The 24,683-nt window shown below is 36.7% G+C and overlaps 1 protein-coding gene across 2 annotated transcripts in view; it reads right to left on the reverse strand.

Annotated features, from left to right (window-relative positions):
- OLA1 (Obg like ATPase 1) overlaps positions 1-24,683 on the reverse strand; it is a 102,630-nt gene that overhangs the window by 42,169 nt on the left and 35,778 nt on the right. For both annotated transcript variants that reach the window (XM_080620578.1, XM_080620579.1), the window contains one exon: positions 10,296-10,471. In XM_080620578.1, the coding sequence (XP_080476704.1) occupies positions 10,296-10,471 (176 nt within the window). The remainder of the gene's footprint in view (positions 1-10,295; positions 10,472-24,683) is intronic.

Below are 24,683 nucleotides of genomic sequence, written 5' to 3' on the forward strand. Positions count from 1 at the left end.
GATGAGTGGCCAGAACAGCTTATGTAGAGACATGCAACAAGATTACACACAAGGAAGAAAACAGTGGTAACATCTTATCTTTAACCCTATGTGCTTTTTATTTTTTAATTAATCAGTACAAACAAGATAAGGGAAGCAATTCTACCAACAGGTACTTTTCATTGAAGATCTTTATCCTCTGCTTTTGTTTAAATAGATAGGTAAAAATCAACGCAACCTTCAAGATTCCTGTTCAGCACTGGAGGAATTTCAATTACACACTATTTCAGGTTTTAAACCAATTCTGCAGGCACCTGCCACGTGGCTTTCAGCATAACAGTTCTCCCCCAACAGCAACATACTATTGCACATAAATTGAAGTCGATAAAACACTGATACTAAAAAACCCACATAAAAGTTATCAAAGCCAATCTTTTAGGTTTAAGCAACAAGGAAATGTTTTTTAATTACACTGCAAGGCTAGCTACATAATGCAGAACCTCCATAAATTTCAAGCATCGATGCAGCAAATAAAGTTTGCTCTTTCTAAAGCCTAGCTAAGCAGTTAGCTGCCCATCAGAATTTCTCCTCCACATTCATTCACCTGCTACAGCGACACAGCTAAACACATTCTGGCACAGACCTGATTTCTCAGAGTTCTCATTTAGGTACCTGACTTGATGCTGTTTGAAACTGCTGTCCTAAAGGAGCAATAACATGGCTAACTTTGTCAGGAAAGGCCGACCAACAACTGATTATGTTGAGGAGAACTGACAGCTGAATACTTGTTGGATTTACAGAGAAGGTGGCAAAGTATTGGAAAACATTCTTTAGCTAAAACGACAGAAACGTAAAGGCAAATACAGCACCTATGTCTGAAGCTGGTGGGGCAGTGACACAAAGAATTTCTCTGATAGACTATCTGGGTAGGCATACTATGCAGAAGGTAAGGCAGACAGTTTAGAAATGAAAAAAAAGAACGGGACAAATTCCCCTGCATCAATCATGGAGCTCCATTTAAATGGGATTTAATGTGACCTCTTAAAAATTAAATACTAATGACGACATGAAGAAAGGCAACTATTTCCACATATTTCTTTTTCACTCAGCTGCCCCAATATTCCAAACGAACACCAAAAAAGCAAAAAGCACATTTTAAGGCTCTATCTCATACAGCACCATTTTCAGTTTTATTAATTACTTCTGTTTGGGCCTGATGAAAGAGTATCAACTGACCTTTTTATCTTCACTATTACTGTAACAGTAATTTAAACACATTTAATCACTATCTAGTTAACTCCGAGATGCTTAATAACAGAATGCAGAGCAATGATCCACTTTGTTTCATTAGATCTGGCCTCCCCAGTATAACACATTGAGGTCAATCTGTCACCAGCAGAATGATCCACTTCTCCTTGTTTGATGAGAGAGGTATTCTTGTTCTGTTTTTCAGCCAGCAACATTATAGCAAGAACCATTTAAAAAGCCACCAAAACCACCTCCAAAATCCAATTTACTTACAGTTGTCAAGACATACGAAATACAGCAAACTTCATGAATATCAAATACCATTGTTTTAAACATCAGTTAACTTTTGACTATATCCTTGGCAATATATTTAGCACATGTGAAAACTCAGTAATTTAGCCATATGCAATACAGTGATTTTCATTTATGTCCTGCTCTCATTTTCCAAAGGCGGCAAGTAGTCAACCCACAAATGCTAAGCAGGACTTAACAGTAAGTCCCAACAGTATAAAATAACTCTAAAGAAATACATTTAAATTGCATTTAGGAGATTTATCACGACATGCTCATGAGACACTACTGTGTAGGAAAATGTGCATACATTAATATACTCTCTGGATGGATGATAGTAATAATGTGTGCCAATGCCAAATTCTGCTTACAGCATGAGGGACTAAACTGAAGCTTGGAAAACTCACTTGCCTACTTGGCATCAGAGAATTGTGAGGTTTTTGTTGTAAATTAGCAGGGCATGTAATTAACTTCTGCAAATTTAATAAAGAAGTAAGCAGTTGTGAGGATTATCACTTCACACTTCAAAGTGCAAGTGAATTCTCTGTGATCCTGCAGGCAGTGCAAAAGTCTCCGCTACTACAGAGAGCAACTGTGAGTACAGTAGGCTTTCTCCCCAGAAACACCTCCTGTGGTGGAGGGGAAGTATGGAGTGTTTCTCAGCACCTTACTCATTCCCTTCAAAACTTCCAAGCTGTAATAAATTACTTGCTCCCTATAAACACATCAAAAGCAGTTGGATATTCTTTATTAAAATATTTCAATTGACAAAAATTCTACCATTTTCACTGCTCTGCTCCTCAGAACAGCTATAAGGAGCCCCTAGCTCTTAGCTTCTCACTTTTCATATGGAAGTCCATGCCATGGCATACCAATAATGAAAGTAGTAGTGTGTAATTAATATATTCAGACTTCCCTAAGAAATCTGACTCAATGACATAAGGTATTTAATTCAAAAAACACTGCACACACTAAATGGAGTGAACACCACCTAACCCGTAGGTCTTGGAACGTAAGTGTAAATAGAACATCCAATGAGTGTGTTTCTGGTATCGTCCAGACAAATTATTTGCATTTCACTAGTTATCATCTTTCATCAACAGCCTAAAAAAAGGCTGTGTTAATGACACAGACTTGAGAATAGTAAATTGCTAAGAACATGAATCATGCACCTAGTCACCAGAACTACTGGACAGACAGTGAAAGTAAACAATGTTTGCCAATACAAAAAAATTCACGTTCATACATTTGCTGGGTGGGAGACACGGAAGCGTGGACATGGTATTTACCAGGTGCCCTTTTTGAGAGTGACTGAGAAGACTTGAGGGTCACAAGCAAATGAACTGTACTGTAATTAAAAGACTAATACAGTCTTTGATGTCTAATGTCCAATTTGATTAATTCTACACTTGTCTCTGCTGAAATACTGAAAAACTGGAGAGATATTTTGAAAAAGTGCTTAAATATGAAGACAGCTTAAATATCATGCTTTTATTCTTATTGCATTTCAGACATATATACAATTAACAAAAATCTCACTTAGTACAGGGCTTTTCACACTAGAATACAGAAATGAACTGGCTAAAAGTTGAAGCTTGACAAACCAAAGCTGTGCCTTATTTCTAACAGTAAAGATAAGTAATCACTGGCAGAGCTTATGCATAAATTTATCTCTAGCTAAAAATATTTAACTAAAGGTTAATTCCCCCCCCCCGATGCATTCTATTTTTACTACAGTTGTGAGAATTAAACTTGGATATGCAAGAGATCAAACTAGGTAATAATTAGTATTCTGTCTGGCCTTCAAAATGGCTATGATGGCTTTCCAGATACATATAGAGAGCTCTGCTATTTGAGATAAAGAGTACTCGTAACTAGATCAACTGTGCTGGACCAAAAACAATTCATTGTGTGCACACCAATTTCCTTGTTAACGGAAGGTGTATGGTGTGCACCGTGCCCATTGTCCTGCCATCCACCACTTTCCTTGGAAACCTTCTTCACTTCCATTTAGCACAGCTTCAGCTCTCTGCATTTCCTGGAGGTTTCTGGTGTTTTAAAAGAGTGAGGCTGAAGTAACAAAGTAAGAATTTATTCTAAAAACAATGTTTTGAGACAGTGGGTTTTTTTAAAGGGCAATTAAGACAAATTTTGCAGTTAAAAAAAAATAGAAGGCTAAGTCATGGTTTTCAGCTGTGTTAAGTGCTTAAATAAGCTGTAGCAGCTGGATGCAAGGAAGAGAACAAGTCAGGTACTGCATCAACTGGAGTGACAATGAGCTCCTCTGTGGTACAAAACAATGTCTAATCTCTTGCAATTCCCTTGCCCACTGACGTTAATAAAAATACAATGGGAAAAGTAATGGATTTAGAACAAGTGTATTATTCTTTCTTCTATTCAATACCTTCTAACAGAGCCAGTACAAGCTGTACATGATATAAGATTTACTCAGAGCTAGATGCCAATAATGTTTATGAACCACAGCAAGTACTTCCATCCAAAACATCCTACAAGCATTTCAGGCAACGTAGTCCATGTCAATAATCCCCAAATTCTTTTGTGTGGGTCATTCCTTGGGGTTGGGTTCTAAGGCATTATACATAAAACAGTATTACCACCAGTAGCTTCTCAAAGAAAAAAGCAAGCAAGAATACAGAAGGCAGTCTGTCTACAGGCGATTATTTCTAGCATTCAGAAATTCAGAACAGGCAAACTGCACTGAAAAGTAAAATGAAACATCTCCCATAGAGTTCCACTAAACTTTCCTTACTGCATTAGTCTACACATGCTTAATTCCAAATAAATCCCATGCGTGAATGCATTTGTTCTAGATGTGAATTATTATGGAGTTACTCTGGCATGTGTATATACTATTTAAAAATTATACCATAGCTTGATCTAGACATGCCAAGACAGACATCATTTACAAAAGTAATTACTTTAAGTCACTGTTCAAATCTAAACAGGAAAGATCAGCTTTGTCTACAGATAACACCAAAAAAATCCAAATGTGTAGTTACACATTATGTACTTTTAAGTCAGGCTTTACTAGCAATTAATTCACAAACATCTGCCATGAATATTTTCCAGTTACATTCAGAATGTTCTCCAGAATGAACTTTAATTTCCTCTAAATACCACATTAAGCACAGTAAATGGTCCACTAAAGATTTTAGGCATAATTATACGCATTAAGAATATAAATATTTTCTCGATTCCCTATGATTTAACATTTAAGTTACTAATTGTAACAGCCATCGGCAGAAAGTATGTCAACATGTACGCATACGCTGCTCCTTTCCTTCTATCTCCAGTAGAACAAACTGGCCTCTCAAACTCTCCTCGTGAAAAGAGACCAAAGAAACTGGGAGGGGGGAAATACAATTCATCGCTGTATTTATCTTCAACCTGGAATGGAAGAAAGGTGAAAATTCCCAACTGACATCATCAGTTAGAGGAAATAACAGTTCATCCATCCGTGAGAACTCTGGTGAGCGCTTGCAGCACGAGGTCAGCAAATTCTGCTCTGCACCATCCCATTCATCAGAATATTGTGCGAAGAAAGATTTTCACCCTGTTTTCACCTAGAATATACTGGTAACGAGAAGAAACAGAATCTACCAGCTCTCTGCTGTTTGTATCTCTCACACTGTATCGGTCATTTTAAATTAAAAAAGAGACCATGTTTCAAATAGTTACTGTATTATCAGGACAGGACCAAGATGTTGAATGGAACGGAGGAGGAAGGAAGGGATTAAAGCTACTTAAAACATCATTAAGAAGATTTTTCTTTACTGCTTATAGTACCTATATACCAACAGATACTTATACTCTATGCCTATGGCCATTGTATTAATTATTAGTTCACTGCCCATCGCAGTAACAAAACAAAACTCGATGCCTTTCTCCCAGGTTAAATATGCACCAGATGGTTCTGGTACCATTACACTAAAAAGAGTCTTTAACTGTTCTTTTCAGAACTGTAATTACTTTTGCACTTATATGTTTAATTTGAAAAACTAATCTTATTTTAAAATTGACAGACTTTCACAATGGGATTTAGATATATTACAGGATTTGTAAAAGAACCCCTTTCAACTGAAAAGTGGAAGTTCAAATGCAGTGAACATTGATCCTGACCTGCAAAAAAGCCTTTTAACTGAAAATTGGAAGCTCAAACACTGTGGACGTTGATACTTTGTCTTCATATCACTAACATCAATAACCTATGTGAACTCAACTACAAATGGTATTCTTGTGGTCAGATATATAAAGCACAATAACATTATCACTAGGAATTATTTTGTGCTGGAATTCAAGATTCAGTGCACTAACAAAGGGCTAAAGTAACAGCTATCTGTTGCAGAGGGTCAGTCTCTAAGGACTAGAACTGAATCACATGGGAAGGATAATGGAAAAGAATCCTGCAATAATGTTCACTTAACTGTATTATATTGTATTAACTTGAGGACTTCTGTCTCCAGGAATGAAAATCCTATAAATTCATAAATGTATTTTTTTTAAAACAAGTTTAAAAATTTGTACATTGTGATCTATAAATTCATACATATTTGAATTTTACTTTGAAATCTCCTGCTACCCAAAATGACAGATGAATAATAAGATAATAATGAAGTTTAACTCAGTATCTTTCTCATGTCTCTGCAGATACCAGCACCAGACAAATTTAAAATATAAAATCAAAATTACTCTGATTGCTTTTTGAGATTATATTCACACTGGTTTAATACATGCAAATCAGGGGTATTTTTATTCTATATCATCTCTTTGGAAGGTTATAGCCAAAATAATATTTAAAGGTATACTGAGTCTGAAAGAACAGTACCCTTAGTAAAAGCAGACAGTAATTTCTAAGAAGGCAGTGAGAACACTTGCAAAACAGACAAAAATATATACTTGAAGGAAGCTATTCTAAACCTGTGTCAACATTTCATGTTGCTGATCTTGGACCATATTGTGTCATTGATTTTTAAGTAGAACTTGAAAATTATTTCATTGATGGCCCTTAACAGCCGTTGGCTATTTTATTTGTGCTGACAGGGGACTGAGAAATCAATTCTCAGAGAGACAGGATGAACAGTTAACACTGTATTCAACTGCAAAGCCAGGTCACTGCACAAAGGTGAACTTAGCAACTGTGTGCAGTGTGGGCTTATGCGAAAGAAAAATGATAATTAACATGTCAGAACACAGGTGCAAGTAGGCAGACAATCAAATACAAATCTCAGATTTCAGAACAGGTGACTGATACAGACTGACAGTTTTCCTTTTTTTCTCCTCCTAAATCTTTTGGAGATTTCAGACTATGAAGTAGCAGTTGTGGAGACTTACTGACAGAGAGAATCCTCTAAAGCAGACAATTACTACTTATGAAATAAGAAGAATAACTTCTACTTTCAATTAAGTTCCATGAAACACACAGTGAAATCCTCTTTGATGACAAAAACAATTTCACACAGGTCACATGGAGATTATACCCTCTCTGAAATCAGCAACTTTCCCTTAGCTTTCATATATTAAGGTTATTTGTTATATTCAGCAAACTACCAAAGGAAAACCATACTTGACCAAGATCAATATTTTCCCTTTCCTTTTCTCACCTTCTTCTTCTTCTTTCTCTAAGCTTATATAGTGTTGTTCTTCAATAGATCTCAAAGTGCTCTCAAAAATGTGTAAAGAAACAAAAGAGGCAATTCAAGTGCTTGATGTTTTTGTTCAGCAGGAGCATGCAAGACAATGAAAAGTCTGAAAGTGATACAGGTAAGAAAGCTTGCAATATCTTTCTCTGAATTAACACAGAACTTTCACAACTCTCAGTTAAAACTTAAGAAATTCTTGTCTTTACCTTAAATGACTGCTAAAATGATAGCAAAAGGAAAACAATGAAAGAGACTAAAACATTAACACTGTGCCTCAAAAACAAAACAACCTACAAATGCTAAGGTTTTTTTCCCTTGTAATTGCCTAGATTTCCTAGAGAAAATGACTGGGAACACTCAGAGTACAGAGAAGAGCCGTTTGTTGTGCACCTCTGCTATGGAAAGAAGAGAGTATTAGCAATGGCTATGTATTATACTGGTAAATAACTTTAACAGGCAAATCCTGGTAAGTTTTCTCACAGCCCTTCCCTTCTACCCTGCCCCTTCCCCTTTTCTGAAGAAAACCTGTTTGGAAAAAAGTATTAATTCCAGTCTGTACTGTCTCTTAATTACTCTTCTGCCCCGGAAAGAGGAAGCCTTGAACAGCAGCCGCAAGCTGCATGGAAACAACACTACAAATTGTGATGGACAGGGAATTATCTCAGTGCCAAACTCAAACAAGCTAACTGCAAAATGCAACAGATCTGGGAAGTGCAGAATGATCAAACAGCCAGAACACTCCTAAGATTTGGCTACTGCTTTAGGGAGGCATAATCTTTAATTTATTTTTTCACCAGTCTCCTATGGTTTCTCTCCTAGTACCATTAGCCATTTACCACACAGTTAATCACACAATATACAATATAAATGCAACTGCAGGCCTTCTCTGTAACGCAGAATGTTAAAGGGCAAGAGGCAAAGCAAACTGTGCAGGAGACCCTCACAACCCAGTGGCTGATTATATAAACAAACCCATCTAGTCACTGGAAAAGCCCAAGAATTGCTGTTACAATCTTACAACTACACATATCTATCTGTAGAAGCTGGAAAACTAGGCCTAAGGAACGATTTACTATCAAAAGCAACCAGGCAGAGCTTTCACAGGCCTTTACCATTAAAAAGGTCCATTTCACTGAGATCTACTGTCTACCTTGCAATTCAAGCATACAAGCCACAAAGGAAGACAAGCAAGAACATCCAAGATCAGCAGGGCTCACAGATGTTACGCCCCACAGCACTTCCCTGAAGAGATTCCCTAGTGACTGTAGTTCCCGTGTGCAGCCTTTGTCTCACAGGGAGCATTAATTTGTGCCTCCCCATTCTGTTTGGCCACCCCTTTCCATGAAACAAAGGAATTTAATGCCTTTGAAACCTCTATTGTTGTTGACAAACTCAGCTGAAACTGGTCAAGTGGAGCTGTTACTGAGAACAGAACTGGCAGAGCAACATGACTTCAAGAACTTGGTGGGTTTTGTGCATGTGTTCATAAAAAAAGGATTAAAAAACCCCAAAGAATGATGGGAAGCGCGCAAGTTACAAACACAATATGACAAAGTCATTTTGAATGGGTGAACTACAGATTAACAGGAGACTGAAAGGACAAGGATGAGAAAATAAAGCTGGGTAATTACAGACTAATAATGCAGATTTTAAAGTTTTCTTTAGTTAATTAGTGTTTCTAGATTTGAGGATTTTATTTACTGTCTCACCTGATTTGAGAATAATCTGACATTTTTTGTTTTCAAATACACACCAACTTCCTGTAGTTAAAAAATGAGTTAAGAACAATTCTGTCATGCAACAGTAACTGTACCTTAGCACTGAAATAATTTTCATCATTTCATACCAATATAAAATTCAGCCTTAGAATTTTTAATTCTCTATGGACAGGATTTCTACTTGCCCCCTTCTTTAAGATTAATTAAAAGGTGAAATCTTATTTGAAACTGTAGGAACAGTAAAAATCACTGCCCACATATACCTGAGGCTGGGTTGACACATCAGGTAAGACCTTAAATGAAGGTCCTCATACCTCTTCTCTCTGGGCTTACGTGAAAGCCTTCAAATCATCCAACAATAGTTACTTTTATTGGCTCAGACCAATCAAGGAATAAAGTACTTTTCAAGCCAGATGAAGACTAGCTCTTCACCAACAGAAGCTACCAAGAAGTGATTTTTAACACAGAATCATGAAGGTGAACACTTTGGACAGGGATGTTCACTTTCAGTTCCTACTCACTCCCAAACATTACACTGATAAACTAACACCAGCACTAATGTGACATTGTTTTTCTTAGTGCTTGCTACCTAAAAAGCCATGGGAGAAAACACTGTTTTTACTACTTAAATGTTAAACATAAATAGTTTATTTCCACACTGATACACTGCTGTAATAATTAGTGAATGTGCTTTATATACCACCTGAAATATTTATGCAAGATTAATGATGAAAAATTAATAACTACACTACTGGCAAAGTACAGCAGACTCAAAAGTCAAGTGGCAGTAAAATAATTATTTACAAAAATATACTTGGAAGTTGATAATTATTATACATTTCTAATTCACAAAGAAACACCACTACTACCCTGTGATAATTGAGCTCATTTAAGCAGCTTTCCACAACAACATTCTAAAATTAATTTCAACTAACACTCTTTATTTAACGTGTACTAAAAGACACAAAGTGCACCTACACCAAGAAAATATATTCACTTGGTGGCTACAGGAATGCTAGTATCAACATCAGACTAGAACTTAACACCAGTAATAATTCAGAAGGGACTGATGGACTTTGAATTACAGCTAAACAATCATGTAACTTTGATGAAGAATGGCAATTCTTATATAAAGCTGTGTCAGCAAGGAAACAACAGGTTAATTTAAAAAATTACAATTAGCTTTAACAGTGAAATTTTACACTGTCAGCACGTCAAATAACCCATTCTAATCAACTCATAATAATGATTAGTTTAAAAAAGTAAGTTTAAAATAAAAATAGTAGTAGTGTATCATATTATACATGTGGGAGACTTAATAACTAAACCCAACAATACAAAAACTTCAATTCAGCACAGACACTACTTAATGACCTAGTTTTACAGGTCATATACTTACATATTCAGGTTTCAATTTCTTGTCTCCTCCTCTTACAGCTACTTTTTCAAGCTTGTCTATACTCTGCATGATCAGCTCCTCATCTTTAAGTCTCAGTTCCTCATGTATTATTTCAATGTCACGAACAGGATCTACACTTCCTTCAACATGAGTGATATCATCATCTTCAAATGCTCCTAAAACAGAATACAATTTACGTATTAAGCTAAAGAGACAAGAAAAGTGTATTTACAACATACTGTGAAGAGTCGCAAGAGTTTCAGATAAAAAGTAAATCAGTAGGTCTGTCATACTGCCCAGTAGGTACACAAGTGTCACTGTAATATTTTATATCATACTGTTTCAGTCTGTTATTTTACCTACCAACTCCAGAACTCAAAGGTTTTACATCATACCGTTTCAGTCAGAATCTAAAGCTTTATGCAGACAGATACAAAGTATAGCACTTTGCCACTTCAGCAGAGCACATAAAACATCCTTAAGAATTGCTTCTAAATAGGAACACACTAGAGAATTGTCTTGAAAATAGGTACCACTGTATTTAGCAGTACCTAACCCAGCAATAGCAAACATAGTAGCTAAATTGAACATCTCAGGACATTTTAATACACACAGTAATGACTCATGGAAAGAAAACCTTACAAATCACCCTGGCAGCCCTCACTGGCTGGCCAATTTTATGCATTAAGCAAAGAAGAAGTTCTAGACAAAGCATTCTGAAGTTCTGAATGACTCTTGGTGTTTCCAAGGGAAACAGGGCTCAGCAGAAAAAAAAAAGAAAAGGCCTGAAATCATCTGGCAGACCTCGTCCCTGTTTCAATCTACTTTATCACTGTGGTTCTGACGGTGATTAGATAATGAACCACTCAGACACACAATTTACACAGCAGCTAATTTCATCGGCCTGATTTGAGGGTATGGTTTTTAGGGGGCCATCAAAGAAGCAGATGAAGGTGCATTTGTCATATATGAGTGACAACCATTCACACTATCTGAACAAAATGGTGCTGGCCCTTATTAGAAACACATGCTATTATCACATATTTAAAGTGCAGTTGAAGCCATAATTTCAAATTGCCAACTGGAAACATAAGGTTAAAACAACCAGATATTACTGAAGCATGTGTGCTGACTTCATGCCCTTCTAAAGACAATCTGGCAACATAATTCAACTAGGATTTAAATAATCAGATAAGCAGCATCACCTAATAAAATTCCACCCAAAAAATAAATACGTATTTAAAAAATAAATATATTAACAATTAAAACCAGCTTGTTACTTGTTCCTGGATCAATTTGCAGACTATTTGTATGCCTCTCCTGTAACATTAAAGATATGCCTGAGAAATCAACCACGAAAATAATTTTACCTTAATATTACCAAAATAAAATTCAACTGTTTTTATACAAAATGTAAGATAGGAAACAGGGTAAACTACAAACAATTTCTTAACTGATATGCAGAAAGTTGTGGTTCTTTGTTGTCATGCACATCTGAAAACTTCGTCTTTCCCTTTAACTTAAGGAAAACAGTGGGCTTAGCAATAAAAGTTTTACATCAAAACACAGGGTAAACAGGTTTAAAATCATGTTGACAGCCAAATGTCAAAATAATTTTCACATAAACTTATGAAAAGCCTTTAAAACAGTGGTTACCAGATGCTCCCTCTTCTCCCATCAGTTGTCTCTCTCCAAAGATCATCAATGAGCTCCCTTGGTACAAGGAAAAACCATCTCAGCAATTGATCCAATTCTGGTGCTGGCTGTGACGGGAGAGCAGGCTGCTCTGTCAAATGGAAACTCACTGCACTAACCCATACCAGTGCCAGGCAATTAATGAAGAGATGCTGTAGCATTTGCCTTCCACAAATCCGTATCACTGAGTCAGCGCACCTGACTCAATGGAACATGGGCTGTTCAGACGAACAAATACTAGAAAATATAATTCAGCAGCTCTGCTCTGATTTACAAGGAAAATACTGAATAAAAGGGGGGGAAGGGAAGAAGTAGGAAGATATCATCACACAGATTAAAGAAAAGTCTACCTTGTCCAGCCTTCTCAAATGAGTACAGATGAGTAGGATTTAGGCAGCTAAAAAAGTAAGTTGAACTTTCTTCCTTGTATCAAGGAAAAATGGTCCATTACCATCTAAATAATACATTCTCAAGTTGTTTATATCTTCCTCCAGCATTTAGTGTCCACAGGTTAAAAAATAATAAGAAGAAACCCCACCATTAAAGCCAGAAGAAAAGCTGCATGACTATAAGGATCTTACATTTAGAATATAAAAATAAAAAGCAAAAAGTTTTGGTCTTAAGGAAGAAGGAAGGTTTTCCTGAAAAAGTGTAAGGTGAATCCGTAATAACAACAAGCTTATATGAAGCTTATATACTTGTTATATTTTTCCATTTTCTTCAGCAACAGTAAAACACTTCTCCAGCAATTATCTTAATTTCTTCACATCTTCCCATTCCTTTTTACAAAAAAAAATCCAGTCCTTTATTCATCCAAAACCAATTCAGTGCAATTCTACCCCTGTAAAACTGTATCGACACATTTCACCTTTGTTCTCAAGTCCATTAAATGTTTTAACCCATGAATACTTTCAATGTGCTGTCAGAGTTTTCTTCCAGTCTCCTCCTTCCATCAGCTGTCCCCATCCCTGTATCAGCAGCCATCCTGCAGCTCATTTAGACAACATCAATGACAGAGACCCATGTCTGGCAACAGGTAGTTGCTTGGTCAGGTAAACAGGCCCTCTGCTGTGCTGATGATTTCCCATTCAAGGTAACAATCTAGCCCTCTCTCTTCCCCACTGCGTTGCTTGACTCTTCTCATAGAAGAAATGCACACTAGTTACACATTCCATTAAAACACTAGATTTTGAGCTTAAATTTTCAATTCTCCATTTAGAGGAAAAGTGCATTTTGTATCTTGGAAAGAACAAAACCTATCAACAGGTGTGCTGAGAAAGGTTTCACAATTCCCTTTTAAATAGATAGGAAATCCATCACATCAATTTAATCATGGCACTTTTTTTTTTCCTTACATTATCAGGAACACTTAGACGAGAGAAATTTAAACCTCTTCCCACTGAGACAGTCACAGTCCACAAGGAAGTGGTAGGTATAAGATTTTATATACACAAAAGGCCGAACTGACGTTAATGTCCAGATTTTAGCATAAATTGAGAGACTCTTCTTGATAAGCAACAGGAATTGAGCTTTATTTGTGAATCTCTTGTTCAGGGTTTGTCAATGCCGACTTAAGTCTCTAACCTAAAACAGATCAGCCTCTGACTGACAGCCTAGCCCAAAGTGAGACAAAACTCAAGGAAAGAGGAAAGGAAGAGGGAGAGAGACTATCAGAGGTAAACCCCAATCTGATTATGAGCTGTGTTTAAATATGGTGAACTTCAAACACAATGTGTCTGTCTTGTACACATAATGAGAGTTCAACTTCTGTAAAGATAAGGGACCTTTCCAAGGTCAGAAATTTGTTTACACACTATCCTCTGCAGCATATTTACCCACCAGGCTCCTGGCCGCTGAGCTCTGTGATCTAGCTTCCAAAGTTTTCATCTAAAATAATCTTTTTTTTTTTTTTTTTTTTTTTTCCAAAATGTGCTAAAAAATTTGTCTAAAAATAAAAGAAAAAGATGTTTTGATATTGTGGAATTTCAAACAATAAACATCTAACTTTGCCAGTTTATTTATTTACTTATTACTTCCAGGGGAAAAAAATAATCTATTTTATATTAATTTCTCCAAAACTAGCCATACCACTGCATTCTCAAGATAGTATAACCGATGGACAATAATATTCTCTAATGAATGTAATGAAAATCCCATGTCTTCATCAACTGCATTTGCTTTTAGAACAGAAGAATTAGGCATTTTTCAAACATTACGCCAAACCACAGTACCTTCCTTTTGGCTGCTTCCTAAAGTTATACTGTTTGTGCTCCAAAACTGCCCTCCATCTACTATAGGAAACTACAGCATACTACTGTAAGAGGAGAAAAAGGAATCAGTTTCCTATATGGGAAGGAAAAACTGTATACATAAAATAGGCTTACTCAGGATCTTCCCAAAGAAGCATGTTTGGCAACAACTAAGCTAAGCATACAGCAATACAGGAAGGTCAACTGGGAAACACTAACCAGTAATTTCATTATTAAAAAACCCCGACTGATTATGACTTCTTTGGTGTCCCATGTATCCCACCAGAGGTATATTTTATCAGAAATTATTCAAAAGGAAGTCGAACAGAATCTACCTCTTTATGTTTTAAGTATCAGAGCTACAATCCTTTTTCTAAACAGTCTCCCAGAAAATGCTGATGGATTTGCACTCTAGCTTGAAAGAAACACCCCTGCTACTTTCTTTAGTGTAAAAGAACAAAGACTACAGAGTTAGAAACATCAAGTTTGCTGTAAGTAAATAAATCTACTGTGGTAAATTACCATAATGTTTAAGTGGCACACAGATACTGCCATTAAAACAAGCCAAGCATTTAGAAAGGAAAATAGTAAGGCATAACACAGCAGCAGAATTCATTTTGCCATCGAACAGCACCAAAAGTAATGACTTAACTTGTAGTTACTAGAAATGAGGAGCTTGAAAACGATCACTGCCACATCCAGCTCCCTCTTCCACTGCCAGTGGGCTCAAACCTAAAAGATTCTTCAGTTTCAGGGAAGCATTTATCTTCAGCTGAGCACTTTATCTGGGCTGTTTGGATCCAAGCATGGTGGGCCCAGAAGTATTTTAAACACAGCAATGAAGAAGTAACACAGTGATGGCTGGTTCTGCACTTCGCTTTCAAGTGATACTAGATGAAAAGGATCCAGAAGACTGCACGACTGGCTGGAAAAGATGTGAAACCTGGTTCTTTTTTTTCCCCTGAGGAAGAGCAGGAACTGTCTATTTGTCAGGTCTTGATGGCAGCCAGGACACACAGACTACATCTTTTCTTCACATGCAAAAGTAATAGCACATAAATATGTATACAGCACTGCAGTAACAAATACCACATTTTAAGCATCATCTAATGGCATGCACATTTCTTTCCATTTCTTTTAAGAATCAGCTTCAAAATTCTTTGACAAAATTTACCTCTCAGCCTCCAGAAATTTTTGCATTGCTTATGTTATACCTGTCAAGATCTGATGACTGTATGTTATGTATTCATCCGAACAGAACCACTACACTTAGTTACAGGCTATCATCAACCAATTCATTCTCTTGCTAAAATCAAGTCATCCAATTACTCCTTGACTAATCAAGGCTGTTTTGGCTTTTTCTTTTTTCAAAAGGTACTCAACAGCATAAACAGTTCACTTACAAGAAATGGAAAGGGGCTAATCAGCAGAATTATTGTTTTGCTGCCACAATTTGCAGTATTTAAATGTAGTTGCTGATTGGACTGAAAGTTTTATGATATAGCATGTAAAACTAGTTTGACACAAAAACGAAGCTTCCTATAGCCTAAATTTTGCCTTCTAGCTGCTCCAAGACGCCACTGAGATGTAAAAACCAAACCAAACTACTACTACTACTAGATTTATCTTATTCTGCTCCTAATTGCAGTTTTGGAAATTAATTAATATCTTCAAGATTAATTTATATTTGATATTTCAGTTGCTTCATTTCTTTGTTTTCCTTATTCTTAAAGTGAAACAGAACCAAATATTTGGCTAATATTAAGCTCCTCATAACAGCATTTCTGCATCTTGGATTCATTTACAAAAGGTAAGCAACTGCATTGGTATTGTTATGCTGTAATTAAGAGGGACATTTACAATTTCATCAGAATCTGAACCACATCACATGCTGAAACTCCCATCAGTATTTAGGGTAATGACCAGCCTTTTTTGTCAATAAGCTATAAGAGAATGTTTAATAACACCACCAAAACCCAGACCCAGAGAATAATTGATACTTGCACTTCCTCTCCAGCACACGTTCAACGACTATTATCAAAAACAGCTGCTCATCACAGACTGATATGGCACATCACAGTACACATACACACATGCACCCTGTTATAAGCGTTGAAATAAATGAGTAATAATACCTATCTGGCCACTTACTGGGGTGAGAATGGGGAAGAGAACAAAATGAAATAAAATAGGGTATCCTGGGTGGGGGGCTCGAAGCAGGGAATTTCCTTCAGCTATCAAAAGGAACAAGACTACAAGTGTCAAAAACACATTAAATTATAAATAATATCTGCACTTAGACTGGCTTGACATGCTATCATCAGTATTATAAAGATTTAAACGGTAAAAGATACTGCTATTTCTGACTGAGGTACAAGTATATTTAACATTATAGAATGTATTAAACTTTGACAATGGTACATTTTACTACGCATACTCATGACTAGCAGGGCAAAAGAATATTGTCAGAGTCAACATTTTACAGCTTCTTCAATGTAGCACGTGTTAACAGAGAACCAACAAATAAACTAGGTTTAGCATGTTTTCCCTTGCAAGCTAATTTCAAGTGAAATTAATCACCTGTAACACAAACCTAATATTCTTTAAGCAGAGTAATTTTCGGTTGAAGAAGGTGCACCTGCCTACATCTTCAACATAAGCAAAATCAAGTACAAAAAACATTAAATAAAACGCTGCAGTAAACCTTGACTTCTAAAGAAAGAATTTTTTCAGACATCTTTTGTGGCTTTGTTTTGTGCTACAGCCCTTTAAGTTTTGTCTTCATAAAGCCCTAACTAGTTGTAATCACTCACAGTCTAATTGTGGACATTTATCTGCTTTTCTTATGCATAGAACATAGCTATTAAAGCTGAATGGTGATGGTGTGAAGTATGGGTTAAATTGGGTGAAATTAAAGCAAATTACTCTGGGATGTGGAACTCTGAAAATAGAAACCGCCAATGATTTGCAACCCTCTTGATGATCAGCTTCACAGAACCCTAAATGACAAGAAAACTTACATATTTTAAAGTTAACTAGATTTTTTTAAAAATAATATGTATAAATTTATTTAAAATGCAAGCAGTTACTGTGGCAATAATTATTTTATTTTACCTGCATCGTAGAAATGTAAGAAAAGGTTTTAATTCCCATTAAACACACTTGTTTTTATTCTCAAGTTCAGCTGATTTTTAGCAACAGAAAAACAGTTTGGAATATTAGTTGCAGCATTAATTACTTTGAACACAACGTTACAGTTTATGCGTACCATATGGCTATACAGACACAGGATGGTACAAGCAGCTGCTTTGGGCTCTCCTGACTGGTGCGGTGTTAGGACTCAAATTCATTACTTTCCTATATAAAAGATAAGCAGCTACATTTACCCTGCTGCGCCCTAATACCGCACCAGTCAAGACAGCACAAATCAAGCACCCCTCCCCAAAAGTCTGAAATAGCAGCTGAATGGCAGTCCTTTCAATATCAAATCTATTGGGAGTATTTGACAAAAAAGGGCAAGTCTATTTCTGCACCGGCAGACACACAATGAGAGCATGTAGCAGCAATACAGGATTTTAAATGACTGTAGTATCAACTTCTTGAGCATACAAAGAATTTACATTTGCATAAAAGTACTCATCAAGCGAGTACCATACAAGGTCAGAGATGAGAATTATAACCTTCCCGGGAAACAGTGAGGCAAAGCATTCACTTCAGGACACATCAGTCGGCAGAAGAAACCATGATTCTGTTCCTGGGGGAAGCAGTTTTAACAGAGAAAAGTTGTTACCAAGACAGTCGCTTCAATGAGCTTATCTGTAAAATCCTGTTCCAGAGCCCTTACCCTTGAGTCTGTCTGACAAATATTAGCGATTTATTTCAGATGTAAAATGTGTTTACTTGCCATTGCTCTTTCATCCTAGCACCACTGGGATGTAGTCAACACTCTGCAGGCAAAACCTTCTACCTGCTGAGATTTGCTATCAAGTTGGTCACACTAGGTAAAGGACATTATTTGACAGCTGAAGGAATAAATCTTTGAGCCCTTCATGCCTCTGTTTGCAGAGGGCTTGCTCTGACTGCCCTTGATCATATATTTGAAATGCTATCACTGCACTGCCTACCAAATAATACTTAGGACAAACTCCTTGGTTACTCTTCTTGCAACAAACTTTACCCAGGATCACAGCACATGGTAATTCATATGGACTATCAGAAGACACTAGGAAGGGCAGTACCCGATGTAAAACATTGATATGGCTGACATACCACTTAAATTGTTTAAAATAAGACCACCCTAGGAAAAACTAGCCTCTTTATTCAGATTTTTCTAAACCACAATTGTGTTCTGTGGAAGAAGGGGCATTTGGAACGTAGCCTGGACTACTGCAAGATGTCCAAAAGCCAAAAAGGTTGAAGAATACAAACACCTACATCAGAGACAAGTGCTCTTGTCAACCTGAGCTCAGCCATGCACTGCTTCATGTTACTTTCTGTTCCAATGACTGCAAACCTTCCTTTGCGAGTTGAACTCATGAAAGGAAAAGCAAACAGGAACAAGGGAAAGCCTTCACAGTACCACCCTCCCTGGTGAGCGCTCCCATGGCAGCACTGCCTGCATGGAGGATAGCACATGCAGGAAGGTCTGGCACAAACATCAGTGGGTAACTTTTAACACGCCTCGGTGTACCACATATCCAGCTGTTCACAGAAGACAATGTTCCCATTCAAAAGTAGACTGAATCGCAGGTATTTCCAATCTGATGGTGTCTACAGTGTACAAAAACGTGGTTCCTAAGCACAAACCATTTGGAAAGTAGAAATACGGCTATATATCTAACTGTGCATTTATATTATTTCCACTACCTCTGTGGTGTTTTTTACCCCTTCTTTCTGGAAGTCAATCATCAAGGTCTTCTCTTTAGGAATACTCACTGCCAAGCTCTAGGGTGTTCAGTTTTAACTGGAATCTCTGAGTCTCACCCTAAAAAAAACATAACTGCTAACAATTACTATGTTTCTAAGACAATATATCTACACAGATCAGGAATAGCAACTAGCAGCCATCAGCAGGACCCATAAGGAAATTCTGTTTGTCCTTAAATGACCAAATATACAGATATATTTTAATTATTCATAGACAATTTATTTGTGTGCCCTGGTTTCCACTGGGATAGAGTTAATTTTCATCCTAGTACCTGGTGCAGTGCTCTGCTTTGGATTTAGCCCAAGAATAATGTTGACAATATGCTCATGTTTTAGTTGTTGCTAAGTAGTTCTTACCCTAAGTCAAGGACTCAGTTTCCCATGCTCTGCCAGTGAGGAGAGGCACAAGAAGCCAGGAGGAAACAGAGACAAGACAAACTAGCCGAAGCACAGCACGTCATGCCCAGTATATAAACCAGGGGCATTGCCAGAAGGGGCTGATTACTGCCTGGGTTGGGCTGGGTATTAGCGGGTGGTGAGCAATTGTATTGTGCATCACTTGTGGGTTTTTGAGGAGATTTATTCCTCTTTCTTTTTTTCCTATTATTACTATTATTGTATTTTACTTTGTTTTGATTATTAAACTGTTCTTATCTCAACCCACAGGTATCTACCTTTTTGCCAGTTCTCCTTCATATCCTATTGGGGTGGGTGGGGGTGTGAGCGAGTGGCTGTGTGGTACACACTTGCCAGCTGGGGCAAACAACAGCACTGGGTCACAGACTGACTATACCAAAGATGGAGAAATATAAGAACACCCCACTTGAGCCCTGGTATTTTATTGGGTCTGGCATAGCATTGCATAGTAGTTACCGTTACTGTACTCTTACAGAACCACTTTAGATACCTAACGCTGAAACAAAATCCAAGCCACTAAATTCTGCTGAGCCCAACTTGGCTCCTGTGCAGAGCCAGCTCAACGCTCTTTTCCGCATTCTTCAAGACCTTGGAGAGTTATTAGTCCTCGTAAAATAGCAAACACAGAATGAATAGTTCAGCTCAGCACAGAATGCAAGACCATAATCCTCCTGGAACCCACAACAAAAGGTGTAAAATTGTTTCAATAAGGCATCTTCTCTTCAGAAACATTTAAAGCAACGTCTTAAGCTATACAAGTGCCTAGACAAAAATCAGTAATGACAAGTTTTCAGCTACAAGAGGTTAAGGTATCTAAGCAGTTCCCAAATATTCTGAAATTTAAAATAGATCATTGTAACAATAAAACAAGAGCTCTACAATATCATCAAACTTCTTGCAGTGCCTTACAAAAATGTGATAAAAATGGATCATGGAATTTGCAGAGTGGAAAAGAAGTTTACAAATCAGTCATTGTTTACAAAGACAGCAAACAAGTTTTTGGAAGAAGGGTATTTAAGGCGAGTTGTAAATGCAGCTTATCATGTTTAACAAAGAACCTTATTCTCCATATCTGAACGTTTCTCCTCTGAGGATCTATTTCATTGCACAATGGAGAAGAGGAGTAAACATATTAGAGGAAGGACCAGACAACACATAATAAAAATGAGAGCTGATAAAGGTTTAAGCAAAGATTATTTGATTAGTGCCATTATGTACACATATGCCCTGCATAAGTTTATAATGAAGTGCTGTGTTGCTGAGTGAATAAAATATTTTTAAAAACAAAAGCAGAAAGTCTCTCAGTAAATTTACCTTATACAAACATGCTTCATCATACAACCTTCCCTCTGGACAATCTGGCCAACATTCCTAATGTATTACATAAACTTAACGCATAAACAGCAATACAGTTCATCCAGATTTTTTGTTTGCAAATCAATTCACATTTTACAAGAGTGCTGCCTATTGGTTTCTATTAACAGAAATCCTGTTAATAATAATTTAAAAATGTTAATCATTAGCTGGTTAAGAGACAGTTTGCTCTTCATACACGATTTTTCACACGCAGTGATTAATTTTCAACAAATTTAAGGTGATACCATAGTTCTTAGGACCCCACGTAATGGTACAGGCTTGGAATTGCAAGACATATCAAATGATCTTTTTAGAATAGCACCTGAAATACTGAAAACAAAAGGTAATGTATGATTTGCATCTTATTTGAGATGCTAGACCAGATAAAAAGGGTTTGGAATGTTTCCTGTTCGATATTCAAATCTTAATGTAACAATTTTACTTTGGATGTTAGTCCCTTCTTCCTTATAAAACTCAAACCAGCATCCCAACAGAAAACTGAGCATATTACTTGCTACAGATTGGCTGACCAATTACATTGTAAGTAGAGAACTGATTATTTTGTACATTTTAGCAGTGAAGTAATCCCTAAACTCAGGGGTTTGTTTTCCTTACTAGTAACATTATATTTCAATCGTAACTACATGTCAGTTATGTTCTGTAACTATCTGGCACCATCTAGTAGCCATTGCCGTTTTCCTTACTAAATCCCATTAATAGATTATGTTAAAAGATTGTGACAAGGGAGATACTCAACAGACACGCAAGAAATAACAACACAAGCTTCTTTATCTGAGTTTCATATGGTCAAGAAAATGGTTTATGTTCAATAAAATACAGTTACAGTCAGTAACTACTTGTACACTAAGTAAATGCCTTCTGCCTTCCTTGAAAAGATACATTAGATATTTGTGGGGGTGTTGAAGTTTCCAAGAAAGAATTTAAGAATCTACTGGCAAATTTTAACAATAGTTGACAGAATGTGTTTTCTTTATGCATTTATGCAAACATTTTCCATTTATTCCCTTCCCCTATCCTAAAAACATGCAAGTTAGAAACTAAGAGAGAAAACATGTGCTTTGATTAACTTGAATCCTGGATATACAGGGTGGGTTTTTCCACAACTGTCAAAGCAGAGTGTCTCACAGTCCCTAAAACTGGGAAAGAAGGCAAGGTGGCAGCAATACAAACATATTGAGGCTACTTCATTATGTTCCCGATGTGTGGCTGGGTAGAAATCTTAGTTTCTTAACAATTCTACTTCTTTAGCCTGCAAGCAAATACAAATACACAGCCCTACCATTCTGCTCCTTGCAAAATAAATATATAAATGTGATACTTTCGCAACATCTAACCACAGCTTTTTAAGCTGAAACAGTTCTTCTCCTTTTACTTTAGATGTCAAATCCATCATAGAAAATAATTTTGTTTCTAAAAGACTTCCTCAATGAAGCAGTTCATTTCTCTGCCATTTAGCTCACTGTATTTTTACAAGCACCAGGCTGAGCAAACTATGATTGAGAGAAGCCATCTTATGCACATTGCTGTTGTCCCACATCATTCAGAACAAACCTTTTTAGATCGTTAACTACCACAGGAGTGCTGATTACACAGGCACCAGCAATTTCCTAACCAATGACCACCTGAACAATGATGTGTTCAGCTTCTCAGACCCTGAAGCCTTTCAGAGGTGAATCATTTCACAGTTTGGAACTAGATCTCCATAGCAACTTCCCTTTGAGGGTTTTAGAATCACCATCCCGTAATTCTATGATCATCAAGCTCAACCATTCCCAATGGTTCTTTTCACAGCAGATGGAAAAGGAAGCCTTGAAATTTTACAGTCTATTTCAAGCAATTCATCTGGCAGCCTATTAGAATTCAAAATATTTCGACCTTCAATCACAAAGCATGTTATCTGAAGCTGTGGTGATCTCAAGTCAAGACAAGCAGACGTTTTAGTCTAATCATCCATGATGAGAAGAGACTGACAAAAACTCTTAATTCAACCACCATCAAAATGCTTATTTTAACTGCATGAAAGTCTTTCAACAGGCAATGAAAACACACCATGTACCATTTTATCACAACCTTCCATTCAAGGGAAATATGAATTCTGAATATTGGCATGGATCTTTGCACTCCCTGACAGCTTTTGAACAAATATCTGCTTCCTAAAAATCAGTATAAATCCAATTCTACCACAGTATTTTTCAACAGCTGTCAAGAAAAATGATGGAAGAAAACTGCAATTAAACTTCGCATGATTGAGTAAAATAAAGCTGTGAGTTACTTATTGATGGATCCAGTTTGTTATAGGCATCATCCAAGAAATCCAAATCAGTTACATCTGAGAAAATAAATACCAATTAAATTATAAAAATATAGCATTGGTTAAAATCTCAGAGCAAAGCTCAGTTTCATGATAATCATCATCAGAGAAGGGGTTTCAAGTTCCTTTTCCCCTCTGTTCCCAATTCCCACCTCAGTTCCCCCTGTTTAGAGTTAAAAAAACATTTTCCTTCTCTTAAATGTTTCAGCCAACCACTGAAACAACCCCATCGGGGCCACAGAATCTTTTCACCTAAAGGCCAGGTTGATTCATTCATATTTTTAATCAACCTTAAGTACAAGTTAAATTCAAATGTTTTAAGATCTCAGTTGTACACTGCCTACTCTATTAATAAAAGTGGTTCATCAAATTCCCACCCTCCTAAAAAAAGGGAAAAAGGGAAGAATACTCTTCCCCATACCTTATTCTTGTTACGACATTTTCAAAGCACAAAGCATCAAAACGCAGTAGTGAATAATTGCTAGCTACACAAATACAAGTTATCTAGTACTAAAGAATCCAGAAGACTTGCAACTTTCCATACAAAAATGCTTCCAATAAGTATTTAGCAGGATCAGCAGTTTACTAAAAAACTGGGGAAAAAAAAAAAAAAAAAGGCAGGGGGAAAACAGAGAAAAAAATATTACCATTTGGTGACCTGACAGTGAGATTTTGATACTTAAAACAACTGCTGTGAAATATACCTAACTTAAAAGAAACAACGACCCACCTGTACCAAAGCCCCGTTTTCCACTACAAATAGTGAAATAAAGAAAATTAACGGGTTTGTTACATTTTATAACATTTGTAGAGGCAGGAACACTTAATTGTTTTATTTTCTTTGAATGAAAATGCGTCTTCAGCGTCCCTAAACAGTTTCTTCACTGCGAGAGTGGCCACAATTGAGACCCTTTCTACAGCACTTAAAATGCCACATTTTATTAGGCTACAGGGAAAAACAATCAACCCACCCCCACAGTTGACCTTACCCTCCTTGGTACCGACACTGTTGAGCCATACTCTGACTCTACTTCAAAGAGAAACTCTTTAAAAAGAGAAACTTACTAAAAAACCCCACAAAACTAAAAGATCTTGACTATAACGATGTACTGATTGGTGGTTTATTGAGAGTTAGTATTTTTGGTGAAGTCATTTTGAAAACATTTCTGCAAAAGGAATTATGATGAAAATCTCTGAGGGGAATAAACTAGCACAATACAGACCTATCTTCACAGATTTTGCACCGCTTGCAAAGTTAGCTCATGAACAGAGCTATACAGCTGCTTACATTGAACTTCTTGAAGATCTGAGGGGGTGTATGTGAATACAACCACAAAATTTAACTAGGGATGAAGGTAGAGTTTAAGATATAGTAATGCAAATGGAAAAGTTATGCATCACCTGAACATGTAA

This window comes from Psittacula echo (genome assembly GCF_963264785.1).
Source record: "Psittacula echo genome assembly, chromosome: 6".
NCBI lineage: Eukaryota > Metazoa > Chordata > Aves > Psittaciformes > Psittacidae > Psittacula > Psittacula echo.